Source organism: Littorina saxatilis, linkage group LG5 (assembly GCF_037325665.1).
Source record: "Littorina saxatilis isolate snail1 linkage group LG5, US_GU_Lsax_2.0, whole genome shotgun sequence".
In the NCBI taxonomy this organism is placed as follows: Eukaryota; Metazoa; Mollusca; class Gastropoda; order Littorinimorpha; family Littorinidae; genus Littorina; species Littorina saxatilis.
The window spans coordinates 22272780-22285273 of NC_090249.1; the positions used below are offsets into that span (position 1 = coordinate 22272780).

The 12494-nt window shown below is 37.9% G+C and overlaps 1 protein-coding gene across 1 annotated transcript in view; it reads right to left on the minus strand.

The window, feature by feature from the left end:
- Window positions 1-1503: 1503 nt before the first annotated feature.
- Window positions 1504-12494, minus strand: part of LOC138966573 (sodium-coupled neutral amino acid transporter 9 homolog) — a 31293-nt gene continuing 20302 nt past the window's right edge. Inside the window, exons 8-15 of the mRNA XM_070338851.1 lie at window positions 11851-11964; window positions 10827-10985; window positions 10278-10397; window positions 7896-8002; window positions 7152-7256; window positions 6437-6585; window positions 5958-6047; window positions 1504-5499 (exon numbers count right to left, since the gene is read on the minus strand). Of these exons, the coding sequence (XP_070194952.1) occupies window positions 5319-5499; window positions 5958-6047; window positions 6437-6585; window positions 7152-7256; window positions 7896-8002; window positions 10278-10397; window positions 10827-10985; window positions 11851-11964 (1025 nt within the window). The 3' untranslated portion in view covers window positions 1504-5318. The remainder of the gene's footprint in view (window positions 5500-5957; window positions 6048-6436; window positions 6586-7151; window positions 7257-7895; window positions 8003-10277; window positions 10398-10826; window positions 10986-11850; window positions 11965-12494) is intronic.

Below are 12494 nucleotides of genomic sequence, written 5' to 3' on the forward strand. Positions count from 1 at the left end.
CGTCATCAAAGACATTTATTAAAAAAATGAAAAAAACGTTCGGGGATTTCATACCCAGGAACTCTCATGTCAAATTTCATAAAGATCGGTCCAGTAGTTTAGTCTGAATCGCTCTACACACACACACACACACACGCACGCACACACGCACATACACCACGACCCTCGTTTCGATTCCCCCTCGATGTTAAAATATTTAGTCAAAACTTGACTAAATATAAAAAAGAACAACCACAAAAAGTAAACTCAGTTCCTAAATAGCAACGGAGAACTGCATTACAATGAACAAGTACTATGATCAGTGATAGTGAGTCTGTTTATTGGTTTATGGGGAAACTGAAAAACATTTGTAACAATAAATTAATAAAATAAATAATGAATAAACATAGTTATGCATATCAAAGAAACTCCATACAGTGTTAAAAAGCAATGATTAAAACAAAAACAAACTTGCAACCACACACACATGCACATATATAGCGACACATACAGAGGTTATAACATATGTTTCAGTCATTTTTTAACTTCTGCAAGCACAATCAAACAACTGGGTTTTGTTTTTTGTTTTTTTCTGCCACAGGTGGAAAACGTGTGCAGTACAGTGGAACAACACATGTACCTGAGATATGAGAAACATGGCAAGGAGTTTAATGACAAAGTACAGGAGCTTTTTGAGTGTCTGGGACGAGTGGCAAAACTGGAAAGAGAACTTTCACAGTTCAAACAGGACCTCACCAGCTTCTGTAATGAGATGGAATGATCCAAAAATTGCTTCAGTATTATCGTTGTTTCCCTAGTTTTGACAGATGCTTATCAATTAATTCTAACAAAATTCTTAAATGTATGACACACTTTGAAATGCTTTCCTAGCTTTTGTCATGAGAAGATCGATGTTTTGCTATGACAAAGTTAATTCCCAAGCTTATTTCAAATAAATCAAAAATGTTATACCAGGTCAGTTTCATGTTAATGGCGGATGTTAGATGTTGGTTGTATTTTTGTGTGTGATGTGTATTTCTCAAAGAATGTACACTTTGATATATGTAGAATGTAAAGTTGCAGTGTGAATGGATGGATTGTCTTACATGTGAGCACATGCAACTGTGAGTATGTGCAGGGTCTCTTGTTAACCAAAAATGTCCATTATTTTATCAATAAAAATATCACGACATTGGAAATAAAATTTGCAAACCTATTCATGATTAGGCATGAACACTGTCAAAAAATATATAACAAAAGCAACAAGGGTCAAACAAAATATGAATTGTTATCGTTGACCTTTTATTTTTTTCTTGACAAACATAATGTAGATTGACTGGTTGGCATAACAGACTGACCGGTTTTGTGAGAGCCAAACTCCTAACTCACAAACAAATTGATTTGGAAAACGACTGGCATGATCACTGTATGCATGTATAGAGTATTTTTCATCAATGACAAGAATAGAAGGAGAACACTACAAACTCAATCATCACCTCAAAACAAAAAACAAACAAAAAACAGTTTCTGATGCTTGGAAGTAGTATAAATTTATTTTAATGTTCAGCACAGACATTGTTTTACTGTACATTCATGCAAAAGTGATATATGACATATTTTAATTGGAACTTTGGAGAACCTAAAACAAAATGTTTGTACAAACAACTGAATTTCGTTTCCAGGCATGGGAATTGAAAAAAGTAAAAAAGGCTGAAAATGTGTAAGTAATAGCAAAGTCGACGACGCGAAGCGCCTAGCCCAGTGCTAGAGGGGTTCGGGGGCATGCCCCCCCCGGAATTGTTTTTCTCCAAAGAACCCAAATGGTGCAATTAGTGTCATCTAAGCTCCAAGTTTGCCATTAAATTCAGTTTTTAGAACCATTTTTGCCTCCCCCATTTATTTTTTTGGCGGACACTTTTGGTTTTTCGGCGGAACAAAACAAACAAAAAGGCGGAAATTTGCCTTTCGGCGGACAATTCTCATGCCTGGTTTCACAGTTGGGGAAATACCATGGATACATTTTAAAGACATCATGTAACTGTTCACAAAGAATATTCTGAAAAAGGCTGTTTGAATATATTATAAATTGAATGAATATGTTTCATAATAAGAACAGAACTCTCATATTTAACCTTCACCGGATCATGCTTTGGACTATACACAGTCCGGATGATGTGGGTCGTGTACGACCCATACTTTCCACAGAAGGATTCAACGTAAAGAGTATGGGTCGTGCACGACCCACACCATCCGAATAGGAATAGACGTTTTGCCGCCGCTTTGCAGAGTACAGGTCGTGCACGCCCCACGCCATCCGAATAAGGATAAACAGTGTAAAATTCCCTATGTAATTCCATATGGGTCGTCCATGACCACATCATCCGGACTGTGTAGTTCAAATTACGTCATCGTTTACTTGTTTGTTTACAAAGATAATCTTTCAAAAGTTGGGCAATAGGAAGGTTGTATGGTGATTGGAGAAACATGAAGTCTCAATTAAAAATTAATGGAATATAACCATGTCATCATCATTATATATACCGTAAAGTACCTTGTAAGCGCCCACCCCCCCTATGCACCAATTCCGACCCAAAGTAGGGGGTGGGCGCTTACTAGGTACTACACCCTATGCACGAGCAGTTTTCAGTAAGAAATGTGATCTTTGATCACTTCGTAATCATATCTTTTTTCTTTTTTCATCATCCATTGTTTTTCTTGTTCGTATTGTCATTAGAAGAGCTTGGGGAGACAAATGTCGTCGCATCCTTTTCTTGTCTGCAGAGGTGCCGCTGTCAGCCGCACTGTGTCTCTGTTTCCCTTGAACAAGGGGTACGTCTTCTGGATATGGGCAGCAGTCTATTTTACTTGGCCAAAGACTGTTTTCGGCAGAGAGAGAGAGAGAGAGAGAGAGAGAGAGAGAGAGAGAGAGAGAAATCAGAGAGAGAGATCAGAGAGAGAGATCAGAGAGAGAGAGAGAGAGAGATCACAGAGAGAGAGAGAGAAATCAGAGAGATCAGAGAGAGAGAAAGAGAGAGAGAGAGAGCTGCTTCTTTTCCTTTCCGGCCTGGTGACGTAACAGGGTATCGCGATTCTCTCGCCATTCTCGTATCCTTTTTCTATCTACCCCAAACTCACTTGCTGTTTGCGACACATTTCCATTGGCGTTATTATCCAAATAGTCAAGAGCTGACAGCTTTAAATGCAACGGTGTACGATTTGATCCGCGGCATCTTGTAATCATTGACTTGCAGGCGTTTGATAGGGTTTGCATGAAAGGGAAATCATTCACAAAACTAGCAGATCAAGTGCGGAATTTTTATTTCCCCTGATTTCAATGGTGTAAAGTGGGGGGTGGGCGCTTACAAGGTACTATACCCTATGCATGGTTTTGGACTAAAAGTGGGGGGTGGACGCTTACTCGATACTGGGCGCTTACAAGGTACTTTACGGTATATACACAAACATTGACAATCACAACTTCTCTTTTCAATTGTATGTTACAACAACATGGAACATTTTAAAATGCAATGAACAGTTTATAGTAGAATGTACAAAACTGTAAGTCAGAAAACTGGCGAGTTAACCTCAACAAGGTTTCTTTTTTTTTCCCTGAACATCAAATATAAAAACATTACTAAATGTCTTCATTCTCAGGCTCACACTTCCGTGTGAGAGTAGTAAACATCTACATAAAAATAATGCATTTGTGCATGAACAGAAAAACATTGTTTGCACACACACACACACACATACACACACACACACACACACATCTACGCAAATGTGCCAAAGCACACACTCATATAGTAGGATAAGGAAGCATCCATTTCCAAAATAAATACCATGCACACACAGAGGCAGAAGCATGTCCTTGAGCCAAACCATAAGTTAAAGATGTGAAAAGTATTTGTACGCGACAAACATTTCAAACAGCAAACAAATAAATAATCAATCATCAGTTAACAACACCAGTAACAACAACAAAACAAAAACAAACATTTCAGTCCTTATTTCACAGCATTTCATGTAAAGTCATGCAAGAACATTCTGAAAGATTGTCGAATTTTCCTAAAAAAAACAGCACTAAAGAAATCTCAAGTAAGATGTATTTAAAATAAAAACAATATGGTCATCTTTGACATAACCCTAATCTAATATAACAGTAAATCATGGGATAATATCATCCCTCCACTAGGAAACCTACCAACATTCAACCCCTTTCCGCGAGTCAGACAAAGTTGTTTATGATTCTTACAAACATTCTCACTACTGGTCTTATCCCATGTAAAAGTCTGGCCAAATCTGAGTAAGTAAGCCAAATTTTTAACACTGGAAGGAAAGTCTTCAAAATGTTTTCAGTAATGTATCACAGATATTTCAGCAAAACAGTTAACATTGAAACAAAGTAAGCAACATTTTCTTGTTGGCAATGTTGAAAAAGCAAAGAGCATTAACACACCAAACCAAATGTATAGTGCAGACTGAAGCTCTTGATTGAGTCAAACAACAATGTGTAAGGTTATCCTCAATGCAGTTCCAAAATCAGTGTCAATGTAAAATTGACATTTCATCCAGTAAAACATTGTAAAAGCATTTGACAAAACAAACCTTTGCAAAGTCTTTGGCTCAAATGCACTTGGAAAAATACCAAGTAAAGTCTTCAAAACAAGTAAAACTCACTGTCAATGAACTGTCCACTAATCTACAGCCATTTTGCCTGCAATGCAATGTAAGAAATTTCTAGTAAACCTATCCCCGCAAAGTCTGATTCTGTGCAAAATGTTTTTTGAAGAACGTCAAGAAAGTATTCACCAAAATAGAAAAAGCTGATGTCATCATCATAATCAACCTCACATTCCCCCAAAAAACTGTTGCCAATAAACCTTTTGCTATTAAAATATTGTACATGCTAGCAGCAATAGAGCATAAATTAAATAAGCTGTTCAAACTGTAAAAAAACCCACATGTTCTCTGTCAACAAAACTAATCTGCGCCAAAGACTCGAACTGTGATATCACAGTAAACAGATTCTTCACAACCAACGTTCCTGACAGCAGTAGATCCTCAGTAAACATTACATACTCTCAGATTAGGTTAAAACAATATGCAATAGAATAGAAAACACAGCATCATGTTCAATACATTCTCGGCCATTGTTCCCGCAACAATAAAGTATAAAGATGGTCTTTACAGTCAAGATAATATCTGCAGAAACGAAGTCCAAACTGCATGCATATAACCCTGTTATCGAAATACACTCCCTGTTGTAAAAACACATTCACTGCGTGACCCTCATCTTCACGAAATCAGCGCCAGGTTTTGCCTGCAATCACACACAACTAAGATGTTTTGCCGATAATGACAAACTGTGAAATAAAGTTGGCTGAGCCCAGAAGAATGAGTAATGAGTGAAGAATGAGTGAAGTCCATGTGAGTTTTTCGTTCAGGTATTGCACCCTCATGTGAACTATGCAGGGCAATGCTATAGCGTAGGCCAGTCCACAGAATGCTCCTACAAACCTGAAACAGAGAGAGACAAAGAGAGTGTAAATCTAGACTTGTACAGGTCCCCACGATCAAGCAAGATGGAAATAACTGTATACACTTTCAGCCATGCATGCACACAGACACAGACACACCACACTCACACATACAATGCTATACATACATCATCGGCTAACAAACAGACCGTCCTTTTCTTTTTTTTCTGTGCGGGTTCCTAACCCACCACACCCCACCCCATCCCCTTTCCTACTTACTTCACTTGACACTGACAGCAAAGCCACTTTCACCAGAACCCTCTAATAGTAATATCACTCGTAAACGCACAATGAATGATATGCATAACCAACAAATCAACCAACCAACCATTCAACCAACCACCCAATCAATAACGTAAATCTTATTTAAATACAATCTCCAACCATTCAACCAACCACCCAATCAATAACGTAAATCTCATTTAAATACAATCTCACCCAATTATTCTGCCAATGTGTGGTAGAAAGATGGCAAAGACGATGCACACAGCAAAGACAACCAGGTTGAGAATTACAACATGCTTCCAACTGAAAAAAAGGCACAGTAAGGAAAAGTCAACCACTGAACCAGTCTTTCTGCTAGGCTATGGAGGATAACATTTGACCGAGATCTCGAGCAATAGGGGCCTTACAGCCACCTGACACAAGCTTTTTAACTCTTGCAAAAGAATCAAAACAAGTCAAATCATGTAGAGATTACACTTAATTTTTAGAGGAATACCTGTCATACAGAATAACAACCAGTTGGTCTGACTACTTTGTAAACTCATTTCTGATATTTTCATACTTCATTTAAAATACTGGGAATTATCAGGTAATGAAGTGAGGAAATGAAAGCACAGGCAATTTGACATAGAGATGTGTACACAAAAGTCAGTGAGACACACAAACCCAAATACTGAGATAGACACACATACCTTGGCCACTCAGACCCAAACAAATCGGTCAAAACTTGTGCCCGCAGGATGTAAGTTAGTAGAGGAAAGACACAGGTCATTTGCATTAAAAGCATGATGTGTGCCACAAAGGCTAAGACGTCATCTGGTGCTATGTTGTTCAGAAAGTTCTGAAATAAATAATATAAAGAGCAAATATATCAAACTGATTGGAAGGGAAAAAAAAGTAAACTGGTGTGAACAAATCTAGCATAACTACATATATATGCAGGATTGCATGTATGGGCGATAAAGGTGAAATATACAGTGTAGACAAAATGAATATTTCAGAGAAAAACAAAGAAACGGTTTCTGATAGCGAAATTGAGACATTCAGCTCAAAGATCTTCTGTTCCTTGCTTTTAGTTACAACGAAGCTGATGCAAGGCAGCCCAGTCTTCTCTACAGCTCCTGAACCCCCTCTCTCTCTCAACCCAAGTAATCAAGCAGTCATATGTAATGCTGTGTGTGTGTGTGTGTGTGTGTGTGTGTGTGTGTGTGTGTGTGTGTGTGTGTGTGTGTGTGTGTGTGTGTGTACCTGCATGTGTGTGTACGTACATGGATGTGCACACACACAGACATGCCTGCCTGCCTGTATTCATGTTCAGGTGTATTTGTGCAGATATTGTGTGTGTGTTCATATCTCCTTATATATTGTAACTGTTGATGATATAAAATTAGGTGAAATTCAACTTACATCCTTTATACAAGATTTGGCGAGAGGAAACATCATGTAGACTAGGACTCCAAAGAAGATGTAAGAAACAGCCACCAGACAGTAGGCTATTGCCAAATCTCGAATCTGAGGACAAGAATAAAACCAATAATGTACACAATTAATTGAAAACAACCTAGCTGTGGAAAATCTACAGGGTGTCACTGTGAGTAATACAACATAGAGCTGTTGAATTATTAGAATTTTCTGACGAGTTTACATGCTGGAAGAGGCAGACAGTGATACAGCAACATTTTGGCCATATTAATTAGTTGTCTCTATCAAATAGTTACCTGTTCTTCTTAAAATAAAAGCCGGAGATAGAAGGCAAAGTTATGCACTTTAAAGCTTGCTCTTATAACACACAACCACCAAACGAACAGAATTATACAATAAGTGCCCTCCAATGCCTTGCTTTGAATTATGTTCATTTTGGGGAATTCTTTTTGTTGTTGCTGCATTAATCCTGGTCATTTGCTGATTTATTCCCACTGACATACTATTTAACAACTACCGTAGCAATAGCCCTGCCAGAATCATGCCTGAAAAACTACATAGCTCATATACACACACATAAAAAGAATATCATATCAATAATTAATACTTATTACATCATTGTAAGTGTGCCATGTGAACAGCACTTTACTGCTTACCTCCATTGTTGGTCTGTTTGTTTGTTTATTTCTTGTTGTTAATAGTTTACAGTTAAAAAAGAAAAAGCCTTACATTATGTTCTGGATGCTTCTGATTGCGTGTGATGGTTATCACGCAGTTCTGGACAAAGTATGCCAGGGCAGAAACTCCAGTCAGTGCAGGAAACGTCCATTCAAAGACTGAAAGAAAAGAAAACTGACATCAACAAGCAGACACAGGCATAATTATCATTCCCAACTTGCAGAACATTTTTACACTTCTTAAACAGGTTTCAGGCCCAACTATTCACAAACAATTTTGCTCTTTTGTGAGCTTTGGGGAAATTCTTACAAAATGCTGCAAATTGGCCTTCTTTGTTTCTCTTGACAGTTATAAAAAAATTGTCCTTGATCTTGTAGAGTAGATTTCCTTACCTTTAACCCTTAGACTGCCTGCATGACGAGATATCTCGTCAGCGAAGTTACGTACCCTTTGCTGCCATGCTCGACGAGATATCTCGTCGCTGACATATCCCGTTTTTTCATTCGTTCTCATTCAGTTCACAGTAGCTGACAACAAAACTGATCCATTTGGGTACAAAAAAAATATCTCTAGAGTCTATTTATAGGCGGAAACCCCATCTACGTCATACGGGAATCCTTTGTTTGGTAGATTTAGCAAAAATTCTGATTTTGTTCACCTGTGGGTGTCATCCATCTACCAGTGTTGATTTCTAGATGTGCTGCAAAACTGTAAGTTGACTTTTTTTCAAGTTTGTGTAACTGTGGACAGCAACAGGTGAATGAGAGAAAGACTGATTGGCAGGGAACTGTGTCAGTGAGTGGTATGTTTTTTTCTTCAGCCGAGGTGATTTGACTGTCATAATTGGTCAATTATTTTTATCATTATAAGGTGTCACATTTATCATGTACCGTATTTGACGGACTACAAGCCGCAACTTTTAAAAACAAAAATCGCATTGCGGCTTATAAAAAGATGCAGCTAAAACGTTACCTAAACTTGAATAGCATTCACCTAATGGAAGTCGCCGCGGATTTTCATTTCGTTCGATTAGCGATTACCGGTACTTTATTAGCTCTCTACTCAAGACTCGGCGCTTTTCTCTTTCTTTCGCGAATCTTCGTTTGTCAACAAGTCGTCGTGACAAGATAGCGTACTGAGAAACACCGGATGTATCAGAATCTCGCGCGCGCGAGATTTCGTTTTTTTGTGTCTCGCGATAGTTGGAGGAGCGAGAGCCGCCATGTTGTGTTTTCGTCTGCTCGAAATGTGCCCAAAAGTCGTAAATCATCCCAAAAAAGCTTATTCCGGGCGGGACTACATGTGTGTGTTGGTTACAAATTGTGTGTGTGATATTTTTCTTCAAACTTTTTCACTTTTCTTCTTTGTTTCATTTGTTTATTCTCGGAGCCGATTTCGCCAAATACCGTACTTTCGTTTGCCTGATTGTTTTGATTGATTGACACGATCTGATTATATTTTTTTCGACGGCGGCTAATATAGTGACGCGGCCTATACGTGGCTCGTCCCAATTTTTTTTTAAAGTCGGGGGTGCAGCTTATAAAACGGTGCGTCTTGTAATCCGTCAAATACGGTATTCACTTTTGTTTTTTGGGGGTGTTTTACTGAAATGTGTGTGTGCTAATGTGTATCATTTTATCATCAACATGGTATCTTTGTGCAAATCAGAAGACCTGTGATCAACATGACTACTTTGAAAATTTGAAGAAAAAAAAACCCCATTGATTTCAAAGCAGCTGCAAGTCTTGGAATAAAAGCAAAAGTGGAATTCAATGCTTTATTTGTGTTGTTTATTCATTTACCTTTTAGTTTTAGAATTTATATACTTTTATTGGTGTTTGGGTCATAACAAAGTCTCCAGAATTTTTTGCAATTTATTACCCATTTTTCGGCAAAACTCCAAGGCAAATAGGTTTTGCCTTTAAGCTGAAGTCCTAGGCAGCGAAAGGGTTAATTTGACATAACTCTGCTATGATGGTTACAGTATAAGCCAGGTATATCTTCTATGTGTTGTTGTAAGTTTAGTGTTACGCTATTTTGCTAGAACGTATATTGTATTTGATGTTCAAATAGTATGTTTTTATTCATAGTTATTATGTAAAGTGCTGATAGCATAGATTCATGTGGTTTGCTCTGTATACGCTGTCATTATTATTATTATTATTTTTCTGGCGATGGCAGTCTGCAATGTGCTGAAACAAAGTTCAAATCGCCTTAAACCTTGAAGACATTTCAGCAGAATTGCCGAACATTTTTCACGGTGACAACACCAAGGACTGCCTAAAGCAGTTATGGTCATTTTGTCAAATTCGCCAAAGAAAACAAATTTTAGAAACATCCCTGTGACTGTAAGCAGAAAACTTGTACACGCTCTTCAGTGAAATGCTAGTGAGGTCATGCACTGGTAAGACTAAGAATCATTGCACAACTCACCTGCAGCATAAGAGGGATCATCAGTGGGGGACTGTGTAGCCGTTCCAAGATCCAAGTGCACCCCCCATCCAACCGCTTTGACAATGGTGAAGATGTACAAGAAGACTACTGACAGCACACCTGTAAAATCAGAATGGGAATGCAGACAAGACACACATAAACATGATTAAACTAAAATGTGTGTTTTTGTTTGTTTTGTTTTTAACAAAGCCTAAAGTATGATTAAATAATAAAAGAAAATTCTGAAGACTTATATTATCATGCTGAATCAGAAGTCAGTTACGTAAGAATTTTACAAAATTGAAAGTAACACAAAATTAGGGGAACATGTATGCAGGCTGTCGATTCCTTGATCCTTAGGGAAAAACCGTGCAATCGCAACTTTTAAAGTTCATAAAAAGAAAAAGAAAGGTACAGAACATGGCCGATAACAGACTGACGTGTTTGCGTTTGTCACAATGGTCACTTTAGAGGGACTGTAACTCCACACAGAATTAGGCAAAAGCACCTTTGCTGTGAAAGGGTTGACAAAATAAAATAAAGACCCACCAAATGAGTTGACTTTGGTAAATATGGTAGCAGACTTGAAGTTGACCAGAGCAAACAACGGAACAGCCAGGATGAGGGGAACGCTTAAATCCAACGTCCAGAATTTCTCAAAGGCACCATGGGCAGCCTCAGTGGAATTGTCGTTCAATGAACACACCGCTGAAAATAACAACAGATACATGTCACGATAAACGTGAGTATTCATAGTAAAAGAACCTTCATTCAGATTTTTTTCCTTCAGGTAAAGGTAATTCAATTTTCAACAAGAAGAGCAAACGCTCGATCGAGTCACTTTCGCAGTTCTGAATATTATATGAGGCATCAGATGGACAGGAAGAAATTGCTATTCACAACACAATGAGTCACGTTCACATAAAATTTGAGCCCGGTCACTTTTATAGTTTCTGAGAAAAGCCCAACGTTAAGTTGTGTGTTGCCGAACAGAAAAGGCTAGTTATCTCCCTTGTTTTTCTGATAACGTTCGTAAAAGGCTACAGATGTAAATACTTTGATGTAAAGAATAATCCTACAAAGTTTCAATCACATCCGATGAACTTTGTCAAAGATATAAAATGTCTAATTTTTCCTTTGACGCTGACCTGTGACCTTGAAAAAGGTCAAAGGTCAACGAAACCATCGTTAAAGTGTAGAGGTCATTGGAGGTCACGACTAAACAAAATATGAGCCCGATCGCTTTGATAGTTTCCGAGAAAAGTCCAACGTTAAGGTGGTGTCTACGGACGGACGGCCGGACGGCCGGCCGGACAGACTAACACTGACCGATTACATAGAGTCACTTTTTCTCAAGTGACTCAAAAATTGCATTTGAAATAAATGTATGACTACATCCAAAGAAACATAGAACTTGAATTGTTTAGCTTTAAAGCTTGTCTGATAGTGAATTACTACCTACTAAAACTTCTGATAGATAAAGAAAGGAATACAACAACAACAAAATGCTTTTCAATAAATATTGCCAGAAAAAAGAAGAAGAGTGTAACTGTAAGGTAGGCAATTTACATACCATCTGGGTACAGGTCAGATGAATTGCTACTGGAGTCAAGGTATGCAGAGCTGGAGTACATGTTGAGAAAACTGGAGTTTGTATGGTTTGTAGATGGAATAGGATCAACCTCATCTAAAATACAATCAATACACAATCATACATATTAGTACAAAAGAGAGGGAACACAAATGAATGCAAGCACGCACCAACATACCAAATGTCAAGACATGTCACACACACACACACGCTTATACACCCACACCAACTTAAAAGATATATGGACTCAATGAAATTCCCCCAAAAGATAGGATATCAATGAAAAAGAGAAGAAACACAGACACACACACACCAACTTAAAAAAATATGTGGAATCAATGAAATCCCACCAAAAGATAGGATATGAAAAAGAAAAAAAAAAGCGAAGAAAATCTATCAGTCTAAAGTGTCTCATGAAAATAGAAGATGGCAAACCTGGTTAGTAAATGAAGTTTGGATTTATCAACATAAAAACATGAATAACAAGAAGAGCAAACGCTCGATCGAGTCACTTTCGCAGTTCTGAATATTATATGAGGCATCAGATGGACAGGAAGAAATTGCTATTCACAACACAATGAGTCACGTTCACATAAAATTTGAGCCCGGTCACTTTTATAGTTTCC